Here is a 22,072-nt window from a genome sequence, read left to right as displayed (position 1 = left end):
ACTATTCGCTATTTATAATTTCCGAGTGTAAATTTACTACAAATGTTATACAAACATGTCATCACCCCCTGAAACAGGAAGTGGCGCCACATTTGTGAGTGTTAAATTACTACAGCTATAACGGACCCTGGAGTAAGTCCAGAACCACACATAACCAACCATTCGTACAAAATCATCAGCAGAAAATAATCGGACAGGTTTCATATAGGACACCACAGCAAATAATGTTAAAATAAATTGATTTATTTCATCTTTTTTAAATGTAATTTAATGTTAAACAAATTATATATATCATAAATAAATATTGAGGAAATATTTTAATATTTTTTTAATTTAAAATTAAATGTAAAAACACAAATTAATTTAAATATTTCTATACATAACTTTTTGTAATTCTTAATAGATAAGTAATAAATAGAAACATACTTTCGGTGGAACTATTTTTTTAATAAATCCTTACAAATGAAATTCAATTTAATTGAATATATTTTAAATTAATCAATATTAAATTCCCAATTAACTACCACTAGCTCTTCACATGTAAACAGAGTCCACCCCACTGGGTTAAACGTTTCCCTATAGTAAAGTATAGAGAAAATGTAAACAGTGTATTAAATTTTTGCAAGAATAGTTATGTTTGATAATGCAAATTAATGTTATTTATTCAAATGTAGGACCAAATAAAAGGCCATAGAATTATTCACTTATTTTTTAATTAAATATTTAATTTCGAGATATATCAAATGAAATTAATGTTTCGATTTTTTTTAAATCTCACCTGTCACAGATATCAAAGTAGCAAAGAACAGGACTGGTGCTTTAGAAAGTAAGCATGACTAGTTATAGCATGTTTATTATTTTTCATTATCTGTTAGCTCCTTCCTATGATGTTAAGCTCTTTTTATCTATTCCACTGTCTAGATGTTTGTTTCCTAAACATAGCTCTAAGAATATGTGTACTCACCGGTCTCTATTAGTTTTGTATTCTTGTTGACCCAGTTAGGAATAGTAAGTCCAGAAAAAATGGAAAATCCAATAATAAATATATTTCTTGAGGAATTCATATCTGCATACTGGGGATAGAAAACAGATTTTTTCCTAAATGGGCATGGTCTTAAAAACATAAATACATATTTTGACACTCACACATGCACACACTTCCACAGTTGATAGACAAATGATGCCCAGAAAGTTGTTCTGCTGCATTTGTGTGCCTTTTTGTGTTCTCCTTATTTTATATTTTTGTCGCCCTCCTCCACGGCGGATGTATGACGGTACAACGCGTACCGTTTCAACGCGTACCTTTACAACGCGTCTTTAACAACGCAAGTCGTTACAACGACTTGCGTTGTTGGGCGCGGATAGTGAATAGTATAATTTACTATTCTAACACCAGTCCCCGTGGATAGTAGGGAAGGTGTTGGAATAGTAAATATACTATTCTTTATCCTTTAGCGCCCACCAGCGCAAGTCGTGGTTACGACTTGCGTTGTAAAGGACGCGTCGTAAAAGCACTGCGGGGTAACATCCGCGTTGAAAAGGATGTTCCCCTCCACGGCTCATCTCTTGCGCCATAGGTTTTAGCCAATCTAGCTTTGCCAATTTCAGGGGCTTTTACAATCTACCGGCATTGGCAAAGGCAGAAGCAGAGACCAGGCATGTTAAAAACTTTGAAAATAGTTTTTTATACTTCCAGATAGACTGCTTTCTGCGACTCAATGTGTGTTGTATCTGTTAAAGGGGCCCTTCATACTAAGCAGCACAAGTAGATGCACCACCACCATGTCCACAGCGAGCTCCAGCATCCATGATAATGGGAGGAACTGATGCGTTGAGCAGGCAAAGTGTTGCGAATCCTATTCTGTGCCCTGACTATTCCACTGACATCACATTTTAAGCAATAGCAAGCCACCCAGGGGTCACATCCAGAGTTACAAGAACCACACCAGATGTTCTGTTTAAACTGGTGTGTACTTTCACATACTGCCAGCATAGCCACTGAACTTGTCTGATACTATGTGGTTGTGCAGTGACACATTTATATCACATAGGCAAATATAGCTTATGTGGTCTTTGTGGGTCAGCAATGTGAAAACAGATGTCAGTTATCAAATTGCTACAAAGTTATGGGGAATAAATATTATATACTTTCGCCAGCCAAAAGCAAATTATGAGCTATTCACACCGTTGGACTCAAGTGAGTAGTAATTAAGGGATGCCAATGGGCCTGCCAGTGTTGATCTTCCACTCCCAGTTTCAAATATTTCCTGAACAATAGAGAGATTAAGGCTGCAATCTTCTTTGACTTGTTTGATACTTCTGTGAACATCACATTGCTGAAAAAGCTGGAGAATGCCACAAGGGATGGCTTAGAATTAATTTTCAGATGTCTACTATTTACATATTCGCTGGCACCCTTGAAAGGCCTACGCAGAGCCCTCTGCTCTTTGAATTGCACATAGGAAGGAAGAGAAGATGAAGGAGAAAGACTTCTACTTGATGAGAATATGAAGACTATGTTTACTGTCTGGAGTAGGAAATACCAAAAGAGTTGAATGGTTCCCCAGCCTAAATCTGTGCCTGATCGGAACCTATTCCAGGACTGTGAATACAGTCTCATGTGAGAGACCTGCAGCATGCTGTAGGAGTCATCGCATGAGGTCCCTTGTGCTCATTGGTCCTACAACAGAGAACGTTTGCTGACAGATAATTGGTGGAGCACTAGGAAGATCTTATAAACCTGTTGTCTATTTTGGGGATCTTACGCTAAAACTCTCCGAAGTGTATTTGGTTCACTGGAAGTATTCCTGAAGAAACCGGAAGCAAAAATATGGTCTTGCCTTGTTTTTTCTGAAGGGTTCCCTTGATGCTCTGATCAAGTTATCAGATGCAAGTTTGTTTGGACTTGAGGATGCTTCTATTTGGGCAGGGTGGGAGGTCAGTCACAGGTCACACATAAGCAAAGTGTCCCTTCACCCACTTGGCCTGCCGGTTGGATTACATGCAGATGAGACAGAAATGTTAATGCTCTGCTTCTGTAAGCCGTGTATGCGAATATAGGGAAATTGCAACAGCTTTTGGAGCTGGATAGGCTGCAGATCCAGCATACCACCCAGCTCATAATGCAGTTTCCTGTCCTGTCGCCTACTGGCTTTTTCCCCTTTGCCCTCTGTCGTCAGCCAAGCAGAGTACAGCGCTCAGGCTGTACTAGATTTCTGAAATAAGCACAGGCATCATGGTAACTGAACTACATTATAGTATCAATAGCTTCACATATAATTAACTGAAGGGCACAATACCTCCATTGTAGTCATAGGGCCTGATTACGGGTTGTTCTTAATATTCCGGCCCATGCGTAAACTTCTGCTCTCTCACTTTTGGGACCTTTTAAGTATTTAGTTATGCAGCACAATATCCTTGGTGCAACAAAATCAGCTGTTGCATGGCTAAACACTTATAAGGTCCCAATGGCGAGACCTATTGGCTATGCCAATGCTTTTCTAGAGAGGCACACAGGACGGGCCAGTGGCTAGGAACTTCCAACACTGATAAAGTTTAAGATATGCTTCTCTGAAAGAAGGGACTCTTCCATTTTTTGTGTATGGCAAATGGAGAATAGGGAAACTAATTTATGGGGATTTGGCATAGGGCAACACAGCAAGTCACCTTGTTGCACTGCCCCACGCCACAGTGAAAGGGCAGGAATGCACCATATTTATCCAAGACGGTGCATTTTTGTCTTTTCCCCTTGCGCTGGCACCATTTTGGGACCCGAGTGCCAACACAGGCACCCATGCACCATTGCGCAAGGGTGCCTGTGTTGTTGTCAGGAATGTTTTTGTGCAGTAAGGTATACCTTCCTGCGCAAAAACAACCCTGAATGGCGTTTTCCTCTTATTATGGGCTGCAGATGCAGCACACATAGAAAGTGGAAAAAATGAAGAGAAATTAAGATATTTCTCCTAGTTACGCCTCACCTCAGGAGATGTAAGGTTTTGGTGCATCCCCAAGTTTACATTGTCTTGTAAATCTGGGGAAGCATTCAAATCCATGGGTGTTCCATTGGACCACCCACCGCAACGCCCACGGAATACCTCTCGAGTGCAGAGTAAGGCAATGCAGCAATTTGCGTGGGAACAACCACTGCAACACCCATAGGATGCCTCTCCGGAGCGCAGAGTAAGGTAATGCTGTGATCTTCTCTGCATTGCCTTACTCCATATCTATGAGGACATTGAAAGCCACGTAAAGTGGCTTTACGTGACCTCATTTCTTTTGTTTAAATTTGCTTATTGTTTCTCATTTTGTAGTACACAATCACTCACAAGTTACATAACAATGTAAGGGTTATTGCCCCTCTTCTATTTCTTACTTCCCTTGTTACATCAACCGGTAGTCGGAGCGGTCGTACAGACCAATATTATTATTATTAAGCTGTTTTGTAGCGCGCTCAATTACTGCCGGAGTATCCTGGCGCGGAATATGTTACAACGAAAACCAAATTATTTTTTTTAAAACAGTTTGCAACATAACATTGATACAACATGGTGAACAACACAGTTCTCTCCTCTCATGTCATAAAGTGAAGGTATTTATAGTAGTGCATTGTTTCAGAATTATACTTTCTTGACTGCCTTGCTGTTAATCTACGCGCATTCACTTTGGACATTGCTGCGCCAGTGCACAAGTGCATGCCTCCGCCAGACTGCCAACTATCTGATGTATGAGTATTCTGCAATATATTGTTAGACCTGGTTGTATGCTGACCGGAGGGGACTTTGGAACACCTAGACCTTTCACGCAACGCGCATCGCTGCAGCTATATCTTATGCGTTAACTCGTTATGTGCTTTCTATATGAGACTCTGGCTGTTAGTTTGTCGTTTACTCAGACATAGTACCTGAGTCCTCAGAGGCATTCTGCCATAGGGCGCAAAAGTCCACCAGTATTGCTTCCGACTGTGCCACCATTGGTTGCTTCCTAATGCCTATTGAATCTTCTCGAAGTAGCCCCAGGCTTTCGGCTTGCACCCAGCATATTAGCAACCAGGATTTCACAGAGGGGAGCTCCAGGGATTTCCATTGTCTTGTAAGGATGCGCTTGGCTACTATTAGCCTTAGGTCAATGTAGCGGGATGCCACCTTGTATTTACTAGATCTCTTGTATAGCCCGAGAATACCCACCTCCCATGACCAGGTAAGTGTGCGCCCAGTGCACTGTGCCAATTTTCTGGTAACTGTTTCCCAATATGTCTGTATGGATGAGCAGGACCATAGTACATGTAGTAAATCCCCACCTAGCTCGCCACAGCGAGGGCAACTGGCATCAGCACAATTGAAATATGTGTTTATTTTGGCTGGAGTCAAGTATGCTCTATGCACTATGTAGTATTGTATAAGCCGAAATCTAGCATTGCGAAGGATACGAGTGGGAGCTCGGAGAATATGTTCCCATTCTCGGTCAGTTCTGTGGCGCTGCAAATCTGTGTCCCAATGGGCTCGAAGGGACTCCAGTCGAGGCGTTGTAGGTATTATTAAGAATTCAGCCCCCAGTTCATGCAAATATTGCACAGTCAAGTGCGTGGTCGGCTCCTAAGTAATCTTGCCCCATGTTCCCTGCAGCTCGCTGACCACGGGGAAGGGCTGTCTCTTCCATAAGGGTGTCATATGGCAGGGTTGTCTGTCACCATATAAAGTTAGAATGCCCACTTCCTCCCATTGAGTAGCTCCCCGCTGGTAACTGGTCGGTATCTCCTAGGCATGCGGAGGGGCTTTGCGTGACCTTTTAGATAAGATTTCAAGGCCAGAGCGACACAAAAAGTGACACTCTGTCGTTGCAAGAGAATCTGGAGAGCTGTGTGAGAGGTGCAAGTTAATGGAGCTGGATGGAGGCACAGATGCCCCTCCACTAAAGATAAGGATCCATGTGGGCACCGTCAGCGGTGACTTTTGGGGACATATCTACACGCATGCACACACACATACACACACTTCTCCACAATCCAGTGCCACAATAAACATTGACTGAATATTCGTGAAATCATAAACAAAATTTATATACCTGCAAATTAGAAATTCCTACAGCAGCAATGACGCCGAACATCACCATAAACATTCCTCCAATCACAGGCGTTGGAATTGTGGCAAATACAGCTCCAATCTTACTAAAGATGCCCATCAGAAGCATCATTATCCCTCCAGCGATTATTACCATCCGACTTCCCACCTGTTTCAAGGAGAGGGAAAAGAAACTGAGAAATTACTTTTTTCAAAAGAAGAGGAGATGTTTATCAATGTTCAGTAACAATCGGAACTCAAAATGGTAACCAGCAAATCTATCCCTGAAAATAAAGAAATATTTTGAAAATATATAATTTATAAAATGGATTTTTAAAATTAACTGGTAATACTGAAGAAAAGTAAGTGAATGAGCTGTGTTATTTCATAAATACATTTTATGTAAAAGTTAGTAAAAACCTATTGGTTTAAATTATGGTATTAAAAATAGATGCCGAACAATAGACAGCTTGCTAATCTGAGAACAAATTTCAGGAAAATTCAGGTGCCAAATAAACAATGTTCCCCTCATTCTTCTTTTAACCAGTGACAAAGTAGTCTATTTTTTAATTCTGTTACAAATCAAGCCGAGTTACTCTCTAACATGGTTGAATTACACCAAGTGATGAGATTGCAGTACAAAAGGTTGGCTCAGTAGCAGTGTCCAATTGCCAGGGCCTCGCAAAAATAAGAAAACAAAACGTTTAAGTGGGAGGGTGCCGTGGGGGGGTTGTGTGGTTGTGCTCAGACAGCATATGCAAGGGGCCCGGTAGCAGTGTGCAGTATTGGGCCCTCTCGAAAAGTAAAAAACAAACAAAAAAAAAGATAAATGAAAAAGAAAAAGAAAACTGAAGGGTAGGGAACAAGAAAGGTATCAAGGAAAGCAATGCATTCGATTGGCGTGCCAAAGGCACAAGAATAAAATAGTCAAAATAGTCCCCTCACATCAGAAGTGGCAGGATACAACTCATCCAATCAAAACACGAAAAATCAAAGTGGTCTTTTGGAGGGACAAACACAATAATATGGAGAAAAACTCTCAAATCGTGAATAGGGGACCATGATAGACAAGAGACCCATCAAATCATGATCGAAGGGTATATCAAAGCACACTCTAAATACATGCTGGCTACAATAGCAAAACGAACAATTGATAGACGGAATGCAGAACAATTTCATACCCCAGTACAGAGATCTAGGCCTAAATCCATCGTTTTTTTGCTCCCCATGCCATTCCAGTGTGAACCCAGCCATATGCAAATCAGTCTTAACCCTGCGCCCAATGGGAACAGTCCAGCCCGAACTGCCAGGCCAGATCATCCCTGGAAACAAGCATCCTAGGACCGGTTTCGGAGTTTCACCTCTCATCGGCCAGTCTAGCTTGACTCCAGTGGCATGGAGAGCACGGGCCTACACCTGGGCATAGCCGTCCCACTCGGGTGACAAATGCAAAAAGAGCAATCGATGGACAAAATGCAGAACAATTGCATACATTCACCCCAGTACAGAGATCTTGGCCAAATACATCGTTTTTTTGCTCCACATGTCATTCCAGATCGAACCCAGCTATATGCAAATCAGTGTTGACGCTGCTCCCTATGAGAGCAGTCCAGTCCGAACTGCCAGGCCAGGTCCTCCCTGGACTGGAATCAAGCATCCTGAGACCGTTTTGGGAGTTTCACCTTTCATCAGCCAGGCTAGCTTGACTCCAGTGGCATGGAGAGCAGGGGGCCCCCATCTGGGCATACCCATCCCACTCGGGGTGAAAAATGCAAAAAGAATAATTGATGGACAGAATGCAGAACAATGTCATACATTCAATCCAGTACAGAGATCTGGGCCTAAAGAACGATGGATGTAACCTAGATCTCTTGACTGGGGGTGAATGTTTGATTTACTCTGCATTCCATCCATCATCTGTGTGTCTTTTGCTTTCTTGCCATAAGTGCGCCAGGTATACCCAGAAGAGGATCCGGGCTCACTGTGGCACTGGATTTAAGCTAGCCTGGTTGATGAGGCGTGATGCCCCGAAACTGGTCACAGGATGCTTGTTTCTGGTCCAGGGAGGGCGTGGCTTGGCAGTTGATGCAGGACTATTCCCATGAGGTACAGGTACAAGACTGATTTGCATATGGCTGGGTCTAAATTGAGGTGGCATGGTGAGCAAAAGAACGATGGATTGAACCCAGATCTCTTGACTGGGGGTGAATCTCCGATTTGCTCTGCATTTTATCCATCATCTGTGCGTCTCTTGCTTTGTCACCCTAAGTGTGCAGAGTATGGCCAGACATGGGTGTCGGTCTCATTGTTCCACTGGATTCAAGCTGGCCTGGCTGATGAGGGGTGATATCCTGAAACCGGTCCCAGTATGCTTGTTTGTGGTCCAGGGAGTACCTGGCTTGGGAGCTCGGACTCGACTGTTCCCAGGAGGCACAGGGTCAAGACTGATTGGCATATGGCTGGCTCTAAACTGGGGTGGCATGGTGAGCAAAATAATTTTTGATTTCACCCAGATCTCTTGACTGGGGTGAATGTTTGATTTGATCTGCATTGCGTCCATCATTTGTGTGTCTTTAGCTTTCCCGCCCTAAGTGCTTTGGATATACCCAGACGTGGGTCCCGGGCTCACTGTGCCACCGGATTCAAGCTAGCTTGACTGATGAGGGGTGATGCCCCGAAACCGGCTCCAGGATGCTTGTTTCTGCTACAGGGGAGAACTGGCTTGGTGTTTGGGGGTCAGACGAATGGACGGACACAGACACACACACACACAGTCTCTCTCTCTCTCTCTCTCTCTATTTTGAAGGACTTGAAAATGGTTCTCCTCTTCCACTATTCCTTAAGCCCCCTCATGCCCTGCTTCTCACATAATGTATTTTATCAAGATAAGCCAGCGTGAAAATCTGAAGCTCAAATCCGCCAGTATTACTGACTAAGGTACGCCCCGGCCAAGAATGGTTTTCCTGTGATGAATAATAAGTTATTCAGAATTTGAAATTGATAAGATATTGGGATGAGGGAGAGGATTTATTTAACAAGGTTGGCCTCGAACTAAATATGTAAATATGTACCAAATGAACACAGCTGCCTGTTAGATTGTTCGCAGCGAGTGCCAGAAGTGTAAATCAAAACAACATTGCATTGATACACTGATAACATGTTAAACAAATTGCATTCAAACAGTTAACCCCTATTACCTCAACCAGAAATTACAATTCCCCAGTACTCCACAAACACACTGTGGAGAGTAGCACACACTCAAATACTGTGTCTGCAATGTTGACCCCATAAATGAGGCTTGTCACATTGCATCAGTCTAAAGCGATGTCTTCTCAAAAAGAAAGAAATCATCAAAGCCATGTTTCTATGTGCTCATACCAATTAAGCACACTAGTCACATATAACAAGGTAAATTGCATAGAGGTTGGACAACAACTACGTCTATGCTTCAAGGGGCTATGCATGGCCTTATCAGGCAAGTTGTCTCCCTGATTTATAATAGTGTGCATTCTGTTGTGATATGTTTTTGTCAGGTCAAAAAAAAATCTATATTGATGAACACCAATGTGAGAATATCAAGGACCCAGCAGGCAAAGTAGAAGGCACGATTCATAGAAAAAGTAATTAAAATATGGGTGGAGATCGCTGCCTCGAGCAGAACATGTTTTGTACCTTTTTTCTGAACATATTTTTGTACTTGTTTCTATTCCTTAAAAATTCCTAGACGCACGCTTGGAAAATTGCGGCTCCAGGCTCCGGGTTCCTAGGGAAGGTCATCTAACATCCTATGCGGGCACCTCTTTTAACTGTACCGAGGTCTAATTGGCAGCAAACTCCGCACAGTGAAGGTAGTGTCCCCTGTAGAATGCACTTTTTTTTAGGTCGAGCCTAGCGCCAGCGTGCATGCGCTGCTCTGCGGGACTTGTTGTGGTGGAGTAGTGAATAGAACTCCCGCCCACTCTCCGCCCATATCTGCCATTGGCTTGTGTCATCTTCTGTCCTAAATGCTGGCTTCTGATTAAAAAATAGGCTGGTTAGTCCTGCCTTAGTACCGCCTCCTCTCCATTTGTCACCTCCCATGGTGACTGACCTGTTTACTTCGTTTTTTACACTGTACGTGTTATTCAGACTGTGAGCCCTATTTTCTTTATTCATTTACTCTTACGGCAGACACAACATGGTTTGGTGCCGTCTTTACCCCCTGCCCTTCCACTGTCCGTCCTTTCTCTCTTCCCGCAGCCCCCCACCCACCCTACCGCCCACCCATTGTCCGTGATGCCTTACATTTGCAATGTAATAGGTCTCACATTTACGAGAGTTTGAGCTAATGGCATTGTGTAAATGACAATGCCTTTTTTATATATATTCGTTTTTTAAAACATAATTAAAAGGCATTGTCATTTACAATGCCAATAGCTTAAAGTTGCGTAAATGCGAGACCTTTTGCATTGCAAATGCTTGTTTCTATGCTTTACACACAGCTGCGCATGGGCACGTTGCTTCTCAAGGTGCCATCTTAAAATCAGGTAAACGTTTCCTGACGGCTGCAACCGTCCAAACCATACGAAATGACATACACATGACACACTTTCACCTTAAAGGAAACATAAAGCACATGCAGGAGAAACAGACCTGTAAATCGTGGCCACTTCTCGACCTTTGAATTGAGTTTATGGTTGCAAGATTTCCACATTCAGTAAATAGGACTACACCTGTCTGGAAACCCTTGATGAATACATGACATAAAAAAAGTCAAATTGTGTCATAAACCTACTTTTGCAACCAAACAGACTTTTGTGAATAGTTCTCAGACCAATGGGGCAGAGCACTCTATGAGCGAGGTTACGTAACAATGGGACCAACATGTGAAATGTATTTCCTTTTAAAAATAAATGTTAATGGCATGTACGATAAAACAGAATAGCAAATATCTTAAACAAGAAACTATTCCTTAGTGCTGCCTTTCCAAAAACACATTGGCCCTTATTACGATTTGGGATATTTCACCCGAAACGGCAGACGTAATAATTTCAGGCCAGGAGACACTGGACCTGGCTTTGCTGCCTTAAGAGTAGGGGTTGTAAGCATTAGTTCACCCCGAACGTTATTCCCCCTGTGCCTTTGTTAAGTATGCTAATACTCCTTCCTTGCACCCCTATTCTCTAGCTAAGACGTGCCCGCATAAAACAACTAGGAGTTGTCATGCTCTTTACTCAACTCAGAATTGGTTTCAACAGACCATTAATATTATATCTTTCAAATATCCTTCACAAATGAGACATGCAACGAAAAGCTTTTTACCAAATGTAGTAATGGCGAAATACCGCTTCTTTAGCACACACATTGACCAATAAGGACCTGAAAAAGCAACATTGTAATTCTTACTGTTGTGAAAACACGTGTTGGCCAATGTCGTTTTCGATTTTCTTTTTTGAGTAAAGTTACAAAAAAATGATTATGAGTACAACGTGATTATTTCAAGTATTACAACCAGTCTTTTATCATTACATTTACAAGCCTCGAGGGTGACACTTTTTTTTTTAAGGTTTTGTTGTTCAGACGGACCGGAATTTCTTCACTTCTCCTCCTGGATAAGGCTGTTGTTCTCTACATAGCACTTGTGCACCCCTGGTGTACACCCACAGTTACAAGTCATCATAAACTCTTCCAGACTGCTTGAACACTTACAATAAAGTCTTGCATTCACCCTTCTGCTATGCTAGGGTGTGTTATGTTTGCGTCGGGGGACGTCGAGGATCAGTCGTGCCGAGGCGTTCTGGATTCGTTGGAGTCGTCTCAGGAGCTTGGTTGTTGTTCCTGAGTAGAGGGCATTCCCGTAGTCGAGTCTGCTGGTGATGAGTGCCTGGGTGACGGTTCTTCTCTTGTCGGGAGGAATCCATTTGAAAATCCTGCGGAGCATGCGGAGGGTGTTGAAGCAGGAGGTGCAGACGGCGTTGACTTGCCTGGTCATGGAGAGGGTGGAGTCGAGGATGACCTCCAGGTTGCGTGCATGGTCTGTGGGTTCCGGGGCTGTGCCTAGCGATGTGGGCCACCAAGAGTCGTCCCAGGCTGATGGGGTGGGTCCGAGAATGAGGACCTCCGTCTTGTCTGAATTCAGCTTCAGTCTGCTGTTCTTCATACAGTCGGCTACGGCCTTCATTCCTTTGTGGAGGTTGGCTTTGGCGGTGTGGGGGTCTTCGGTGAGGGATATGATCAGCTGGGTGTCGTCGGCATAGGAGATGATGTTGAGGTCATGTTGACGAGCGACGTGGGCGAGCGGTGCCATGTAGATATTGAACAGTGTCGGGCTGAGGGAGGATCCCTGTGGGACGCTGCAGATGATCTCGTGGATTTCAAGCGGAAGGGTGGGAGGCGGACGCTCTGGGTTCTGCCGGAGAGGAAGGATGTTGTCCAGGCCAGGGCCTTCTCTTGAATTCCGGCGCCCTGGAGGCGTGCTGATAGGGTACGGTGGCAGACTGTGTCAAAGGCTGCTGATAGGTCCAGGAGGATGAGGGTGGCTGTTTCTCCTTTGTCCATCAGGATCCTGATGTCGTCAGTGGCGGCGATGAGGGCGGTCTCTGTGCTGTGATTGCTGCAAAAACCGGTTTGGGAGCGGTCCAGGATGTTGTTGTCTTCGAGGTAGCGGGTGAGCTGTTCATTGACAATCTTCTCTGTCTCTTTTGCCGGGAACGGGAGCAGGGAGATGGACCGGAAGTTCTCGAGGTCCTTAGGGTCCGCCTTGGGTTTCTTCAGAAGGGCGTTGATCTCGGCGTGCTTCCAGATTTCCGGGAAAGTTGCTGTCTCGAAGGAGCTGTTGATTGTTTTTCGGAGGTGGGACGCGAGATGCCCTACTGGATAGATGTCCTGAGAAGGTTCCACTTGATAGACTTACCTTTGTAAGCACATTCAGTGTTCTTTCTAACAATCTTTAAAGAACAGTACGCAAACACTGGGGCATTTTAAATGTAGCAGATTCAAGTGTCCCTCTGCCACTGTTTTCCTTCAAAAGAGCACCCAGTCTACGTGACACCCTGGTCCATACGAGAACAAGGGCACAAACAGTAGATACTACTAATACTCTTTGGAATCTCCCGCCAGTTCAGGGTCATTACCCTTGCGGCTCCTGTAGTGTCTGCCCTCAGGGCTTGAACGATGATATTCCATGGATACCATTGTAAGCAATTATGAAAAACGTTTTCTGTCCATCTAGGAACAATAAAGGTAGTCATTGGGCAGGGAAATACTGCAGTACAGTTGTTGATCAATATCCACATAGGAGGACACAGCATTTCACTTTCACATGGATTGGCAATATGATTATGCTGAGCGTAGAGACTCTCACTCTTTCACACGCTTGATTTTCAGAGCATAACACACCAAGATGTTTGTCCAAATTCGATTTGGAGTTTGCCATTCTTGTCCTTGAGAATCTAACATTGACATATAGATTAAGATCAACAGCGTTGATTGACCTTTGCAGTGTTAGCCTTTAAGGTACTGTTATAGCTGGGCTGATTTATCCTAATAAAGACCCATAGAATATCTATGTCCTTTATCTGTAAAACACAGATTCCTCAGGTCTTACCACCCCCCCTTTTTTAGCACATTAGCGAGGCCTTACGTGAAATAATTCAACATCTGTTATTATACAGCTAGGGATTACACGCGAGTGACTTGTGTAAAATGCAAGATCAGTGCATTTGTTTACAAACATTGGTGTGCCAGGGAGCGCTTGCGCAGCCCACAAACATGAGTCAGTTCATTCTGCTCAATCGCGCATGCGCGAAGGACTAGCGTCTCTGGTCGTCAAACAATCCTGAATACGCGGCAAAGCGCATGCGCAATTTATCAGCATTCTACGGCGCACGCGTCGCTTGACTAGTTCTAGCGCGCGGTCGCAGTGACCAGCGTTTTGAGGCAATTAGGCAGCATATGGGATTAATTAACCAATCCTGACGAGTATAAATAGCTCGGTAGCTAGCGCTTCCATCACCTCCACTTCCTCTCGGACGCCGGAGAGAGGTACCGACGGATAGGTAGGTCTGGGGTGATCTCTCCCTTAGGTTTCTACAACGGAGGAGTTTGAGCCTTTTTAAACATTCTTTAGAGGCTCATTAGATTTATGACATTAACTTTGTTTTGACCCCTCTCTTTGGCACATTTTTTGGATTACATTTAAACATGGCTTTTCTAGTATGCCTCTAAATATGCCACAGGTCAAAAACAGCTTTTATAGTAACACTCTTTATGAAGGTTTTTTTATAAAAACAACATCATTTATTTACTTCAGCAGGTCTGTTCAGCCTATGGTAAAGTGATAAGCACCCCAATTGTTATGTACTCACATGCTATAGCCTTCGTTTGTAAAGCGCTCTGATATCTGCAAAGATCTTGTTCGCGCTATATAAAACTTTCAAAATAAAATAAAATAAAATAAAATAAGTGTCCACTAATCTACTACTAGGTTCAAATTTGTTATGAAGATTGTTTAAAGCTAATTAGCTGGACACAAAAAACTTGATGTAATGATCATGTCCATTTTTTCAATATACATTAGAGCGGAGCCTCATATTCCCGAGCGTTTGCCGGGTGAGGTGAGGCCATTCCCCACAAAAAGCTGGGTGAGTACATAACAATATTAGAAAATACATTTTTCATTGAATGAATGGAGTATAATAGTAATTGAATATAGTTCTGTTTAGCGGAGTGGACACGCTCTCCGCCTGTGTGTGTTCTGTGTTGTCCCCTGTTGAGTGTGGGTATTTATACATGCAACTTTTTAATGGGGTATACTTATATCTTTTCCTGTCCAACTATCTTACTAGGAAGAGTAAAACGTACTTCATCTCCACCAGAATACATTGGGGATCCAAGTTCCTGGTGGGATGGTATGAATTTTATTACCACACTTTTTCCACTATCTTGCACGAGTTTGTATATATGCAGTAGCTTTTTTCATCTAGTTGGTCCTGAAGAAAGCCGGACAGTGTTCTCCAACCGGCTGAAACATGTCGACCCCTCTGCACATCGCCATTGTTTAGGCATACTTTCAGACTATCAGGCGCTATTTTTAACCTTGGCACCCAGACAATACTGATTAAACATATTTTTTGTCTTGGTAGTCATTTTTAATTTCACTCACGTTTTCACATCATAGCACTGCACCCCATCAGTACCATTAAGACACACCTTGGTTAGAGTTCATCTCAGTTAGCGAGGTGCCTGCACATTTAACACATGTACAGCTCCTGGCTGCATGAATCGAATATGAAGAATGTCAGCCTGACAGACGCTCTTCATGTTAGCAGAAAGGTGTGGGGGCTGGAGCCCTCCGCCCTAAACAACAGGCGCTTTTGATGAAAACCACAAGAAAGCCAAATCTGACACAAAGTCTCTCTCCCACTCGAAGCTTCGTCTTGTTTCACTTTAACACATTTCGGACATGAGGCCTTCCAGAGAGAAAAAGCTTTCTGGTGCTAGAACTTGAAATGCTGGTGCCAGAAAGCCACCAGGTCCCCTGCACAAGCCACTGCTGGACCCTTAAGGAGAACCCTGCAGGCAGATATTTGCCCCAACAATCTCAGTTGTGCTCCTGCATAGGCATAACACAGCCAAGTTGCATGAGAATCTGCAAGGACCCCCAACAAGAGTAATCCAAAGCTGCACTCAATAATCTATTTTAAATTTGGTGGTCCCTTGTTTCTCAGTGAAGAGGTAAGAAGAGCGAAGAGCTGCAATTTCAGAGGAGTGGGGAAAGTGGCTCTCTTGTAGTTTGAGGGATTGAATTGCACCCAGGATTTCAACAGGTTTGTGTTGCTGCAATTTACTTTTTTCGAACTGTAGCATGAAATAAATATAAACACTGACTGTTCTGCTTACCTTATGAATTGCAAGACTATATGTTTTATTTAACTCTGCGTTTAGTTTACGCGCTTACTTGGATACTTTAAAAGATAATTCTTCTCTCACCTACCTTGGTTATCCCAAGAGCACCAACATTCTCGCTGTAAGAGGTAGTCCCATTACCAGTGCCCCAGGCTCCAGCTAGAAGGCACCCAATGCCTTCTATACCAATTCCTCGGTTAATTGCATGCCTCGGAGGGGGCGGAGCCCCAGACAGCCTGGCACATGCATGATAATCCCCCACGGATTCCACCATTGATGAAATAACTCCAGCCAAAATGCCAAACACACCAGCAAGGCTGATGGTGGGTACCCCCCACTGGCCTAGAAACAGAATAAAGGAAAGGATTTTTGTTAGGCAGCTGACGACCAAATGAATGTCACATAATATAAAGATTGATCAGCAAAGGGTCAAAATCAGGCTTCCAATACAGTAGGCCAATGATTATTTTTGCGGCTGTGATTTCTTTTTTCGGGTATTGTCAATCCCACACACTGGGGAAGGGGACTGCCCGGAGATCTCTATACACATTTGTGAAAGCATAATTGTTGTCTATGTTATACAGAGACACATTTCAAACAAGCATTTACAGTTTCTGACTTATGACTACCTCTACAGTCACTAGTAAGTTTAGGTACTCAGTACTTCATTAATACAGTCTAACATTCATCCTTGCACTTATGCATTCATTCATCTATCCAGTGACTCATTCTTGCATTCACTCACTTAGCCATCCACATTAAAAGAAACAAAAAAGCTCAAACATATTCAAGATAAATTAGAAGAATAAAAGCATAAAAAAGAAAACATGCTGTCATCTAAACGGTACGCTGTTAACAACAAAAATAAACATAGCAGCAGGTGGTCACCGTGCAGTGATGGTGTACCATTGTGTTAAAGATCCACCATAGCCATCACATTTAGTTCCAACATAATGGCCATTTTGGAACGATAAAAAGTGGTATACTATAAACAATGCCATTCCAAGATGGCTGCCGGGTTTAGAAGCAGAGGCTGTGCTGGTTGCGGTGCACTGCAGATGAACTCAGCAGCAAGCGAGGGCCTAGAGCATTGACCAGCTATGGCCTGTTTTACTGAGCATAGGTTTTTCTACTATGCAACCATCGGGCCTCATGGGAGCCTAACAAGGACATCAACAGTGCACATCTTATACCCCAGGGTTTGGCAAAGGGGGTACCAAAACTAGGGTCCTTGCCTAGTAGTGTGATCTGTAAACTTCCATTTTACAAAATACCTTGGTCTCTAATACAGTTGAATTCTAATCCTCGTTTAAGGGCAAATTGGCTTTACCAAATATTTTTCACAATAAGTCAGTCCTACTGGCTTTGTCATAACTTTTCATAAAAAAACAGATCCAACATATGGCATCATACAAAACATTACCTAGTGAACCAACTCTAATATTAGCCTTCATCATTGGCTTGTCACATAAGCAGCTCAGGTCTACTAAATTGTGCAGAAGGTTTCCCACAAGGCAACCATCAGATACACTGTCATAACATTGAAAATATAGCAAACTGCAGTGGACAAACAGTATGCGCTTTCTAATAGGGGTCAGTAAAGATTATTACAGTGAAAAGAGTCAACTTCCAGGGTTTTGTCAGTGGGGGTGAACAACACCGACACCGTTGAGTAGCATGGTGATCTTAGATTCCATGTAACCAAATGCCTGCCTACAGCAATTAACACAATGTTATAACAATTATCCCTTACAGATATATTATATTTAACAAATACCTATTACAATAAATATGCCAGGCCTGCTGCCTTTGTCATAACTTTACATAATAAACAAATCAGACCTGTGCCATCTAACACAACGTTTCCCAGTGAGCAAACTCAGCCTTAAAGCATTCATCACTAGTTTGCCATCATAACCAACTCAGGCCAACTGTATTTAGTGTAAGCTTTCACAAGGCAACCATCAGTCCTCCTATGGGGCCCTAACATGGATTCTAACCGTGCAAATTTTCAACTCCTAGGCTTTGGCAAAGGGAGTAGCCAGCACCAGTATCGTTCCCTAGTAGCGTGATCTGTTGGCTTTTTTTGCCACAAAATACCCGCCAAAACTCTTTAGCAGAGTGCAATACTAGTCCACACACTCAATAGGCTGATTGACTTGAACAAATGCTTTTTACAATAAATAAGACAGTCCTAGTTCCCTTGCCCTTGTCATAACTTTTCACCATAAACAGATCAGTCTCGTAGCATCTGACATGGTGTTTCCCAATGAACCAATCAAGACATTAGCCTTTCTCATTGGCTTATCACCATAAACTGCTCAGGCCTATTGTATTTTGCATAAACTAGAAACAATCAGGCATACAGTCATATTACATATAAAATTACAGATGTCAAAACAATATGCAGCCTGCTCAAGTCAGCCTTACATGGATTATCACAATATCAAAATGCAAATCTTCAACCCCAGGGGTTTGTCAGAGGCGGTGACCATTCCCTAAAATGGGAATCCGTTAGATTTCATGCAGCAACATATCTGGTTACAGTTTTTAAGAAAGTGAAACAGCAATCTACCCTTAAAAGTGTATTGCTTAAAAATATATATATATTTTTTTTACATTCTCTTTTAGTTATTTTGTGATATTCAAGGAAGAACAACTCAAGCATCATAGTATGAAGTATAACATCTAAGCACACATTATGCAAGACCTGAATCATAGAAATCACACTACAAAGAATCAGCAGAGACTCTAGGGTACATTACACTTTTGAATTGTGTTCAAGAATAGTATCCATAATAGAGGTAAGGGATTAAATTAAAAAAAATGAAAGTAGGCAACCAGTAATGCTATTGATATATGAGAATACATTTCAACGGAATGTAGTCAGCCAAAGGCATTAATGGGCAAACAACCAAGCGGGGTCTAATGTTGAGGAACTCCCCTATACCCTTTCAGCGAATAATGTATGTTTTTCATAATAAATAGGTCATTACCTTTCATAATAAATAGTTCTGACACGTGGCATCTGACATAGCTGTTCCCGGTGAACTAAATCAAGCCATTAGCATATTACAAAAGCTGTGCAGGCCTACTGTATTGAGTATATCCTGGCAACCATCAGGCACAGAGTCATAAAATTACAAATATATACAAATCACATCCGGCAAAACAAATAAACCTCTTCCAAGAAGCTACAAAGCATTATGACAATGAAAATGTTTGAATATCAGCGGGGTTGCCAACAGCAAAACCCTTGCCTACTACACTAATTTATGAGATTCCATGTAACACAATACCGGTCTACGGCCTTTAACACAGTGGAATAACAATCTTTCCTTAACGCCTTCCCTGCGGGGCTCATTCCCCTGCTGTGCTGGTGGGAGGGGGGCACGTGCAGCGCCGCGGTGCTCATGACGAGCACGGTGGTGCTGTGCTCATGACAAGCTGAGCTCGTCATGACCACGCCCGTTCCAATGGAACGCCCAGAACAGCAGGGGAATTATCCCCGCGTGGGCGCGGCGCAACTACATGACGAGCTCAGCTCATCATGAGTACAGCGCGACCGTGCCTCATGATGAGCTGAGCTCATCATGAACACGGAAAAGGGTTAAAGATCCAATCAACACATCAGAACAGTAGCATTCACCATACCTTTAACTGTGAATCCATGATGCCTACATAATTTATCATTGGCTTGTCAATATAAACTCGAGTCCACATAGTCCAGGCATACAGTCATAAAGTTACACATGTGATAAAGTCACATTAAAAGAAGGGCTAGCAAGGATTATCACAGTACAAATCTTCACAAGAGGTGAGCGGCACCAAAACATTTGTTTACTGTGATGATCTTTGGGATTCGATGTTAAAATAGGTCTCTACATGCTTTAACTTAGAGTGATAACAATCCACCATTAAATCCATACTGGATTTAACCTATGCCCTTCACAATACATACGCCAGGCTTGATATATTTGTAGTAACATTAAATAATAAATGGATTAGGCCTTTAAGATTGATCATTGAATTGGTGCCATTACCAAATCAGTCCTTCTGTGCTGAGTATAAACTTCCTCAAAATCTGCAACACAAGTACTCATTTTCAGTGAATGCACCCAACCTTTCCACAATGAGATGCTGCACTCAAGGAAATATACATGTGAGCAGAGCCAACGCCCTTCTGTCAGTAATGCTACTGTTGACACTGAAATGATGTTCATATACTAATAAAGAATCATTGCAAAAAAAAATAATGCTTCTGTTGCCTCTTTTTTTGATGATCACACAAGTTCTGGCGACAGCTGTACTGTCAAGCCAGATCTCACAAATATTTTTGATGTGTATGTGGACAGATTTGGTGAGAGGAGCTGCGTCTTTGGTCAGATTCCATGGTAACTTTTGAAACACAATTAAATACATTATTCAACACGGTTCGGGTTTCTCTAAAAATATGTTTGCCAGAAGGTATGTAAGGGCTTTCAATGGCCCTACTGTAATTATGAATTAGCGGCTGCTGAGTGTTGATCAATGGCAGAGAAATTGTTCCAGTTGTTTAGTCAATATAACACAGAAAATATATTGACAAAAGAGGCAGTTAGGGACCAGGTCTGGTGCCCAAGGAGGAGGCTGTTCAAAAAAGTGCTTTCAAAGTCATCAAGGAAAAAAATCCATTGCAGAACCAAGCATTGCTTCTGAAGTGCACATGACATCATGCGTTGCTAAAGCTTTAAATGCTTTTCATAATTTCTAACATGGATGCCTGGTTGCATCTCAGTGTTGTTCACAGAAAAGCATGTGAAAATATATTTTCGGAACATGTCAAATTAATTCACATTAAAAGAAATGCTGTGCTTTGATTATTTTTAATATTAGATGCCACTGAATGTAGTGACCACCCTCTCTTAGACTTCAGTGTTAAATCTGGACTTTTCTTATTTTTTACTAGTTCAATCCCACACTACTTAAATATTATTTATGAGCCTTGACACAATGGAATGCACTGTGATTTGTGATGGGTTTATGGTATAGTTAATTAAAGGAGTATTTGGAAACCCTTGATGTGTCTTTTCTGAGATGTGGTAAATTAGTTTTACTGCACCAGACTCTCAGTGCTGCATAATCTACATTTGTATGTGAATATGCCTGGGTTGCCACACAGAAATAAGCCACCCTAATTAAAATGCTTTTCTAGACCTGCTTATGTACTCTGCTTTTTGCTTTGAACTGTTCCCTAAACATTTTGCCACTATATACCTGCTTTATTGTGTCTTTGTGTACTTAGCAGATCTCGACATGCCGCACATTCATCTAGATGAACGGCATTCTGACTCTTCAAAGTATAAATACAATGCATGCTTCTTTGTGCGCACTCGTAGCACAACCTCCATATGGTAATCGCTTACATTTAGTCAACGTTAGATATATCCATACTAATATTGCGTCTGTTTTTAGGGATCGCTTCTTTGTAAATCTTTTTATCAATTATACACATTTTATAATATTTCACATTATATCTGAAAAATTGGTTTCTTTTATGCTAGCGCAACTCTATGTACAACTAGGACACATGTGATGCTAAGTGCTGGCTGTCTTACTGATATTATTCTAATATTTTTATTGATGACCCAATATGTATATTGGTGTATATGTCGACTAGAACTAAATAATCTTAAACAATCCATTTTATGAGTTTTAAGCTTCTATTGATAGATCCAAGGGCATCATTTTAAAACAAAGAAACAAAAGGAGTAACAGCCATGTTTCACCTTACAGTCCAGCTAATCATATAGAATGTTTCTGACTCCCGGGCACAAAGTCAAAAAGAATCCATAATATTCCTCCGCTGCCTATTGAATCACCTTCCAGCCATGTACTAGATAAGATTCTCAACATCATCATGGATCATCAATCGTTAAGGGGTATTAACAGTTGCTGCAACAGATCGAAAATAGCTGGGTTGGTATGGAGAAACCGGTTAAAATGTTGAACAAATGTGATGTGCAGGATGGATCCAGTAGAGGATGGATCCAGTAGAGTCACTAATCTAGAATATACATTTACTACATTGAAAAAGCAAGCTCAACTCAAGATGGAAATTAATGCAACAATCTAACGCTTTATGGTCCCCC

The 22,072-nt window shown here is 42.2% G+C and overlaps 1 protein-coding gene across 1 annotated transcript in view; it reads right to left on the bottom strand.

Moving 5' to 3' along the window:
• Nucleotides 1–22,072, bottom strand: part of LOC144799650 (solute carrier family 23 member 1-like) — a 377,254-nt gene that overhangs the window by 12,576 nt on the left and 342,606 nt on the right. Inside the window, exons 8-10 of the mRNA XM_078671141.1 lie at nt 16,030–16,283; nt 6,061–6,225; nt 965–1,073 (exon numbers count right to left, since the gene is read on the bottom strand). Coding sequence (XP_078527267.1) covers nt 965–1,073; nt 6,061–6,225; nt 16,030–16,283 — 528 coding nt within the window. The remainder of the gene's footprint in view (nt 1–964; nt 1,074–6,060; nt 6,226–16,029; nt 16,284–22,072) is intronic.

Source organism: Lissotriton helveticus, chromosome 1_1 (genome assembly GCF_964261635.1).
Source record: "Lissotriton helveticus chromosome 1_1, aLisHel1.1, whole genome shotgun sequence".
Lineage (NCBI taxonomy): Eukaryota > Metazoa > Chordata > Amphibia > Caudata > Salamandridae > Lissotriton > Lissotriton helveticus.
This window is presented reverse-complemented; position numbering and strand designations above follow the sequence as displayed.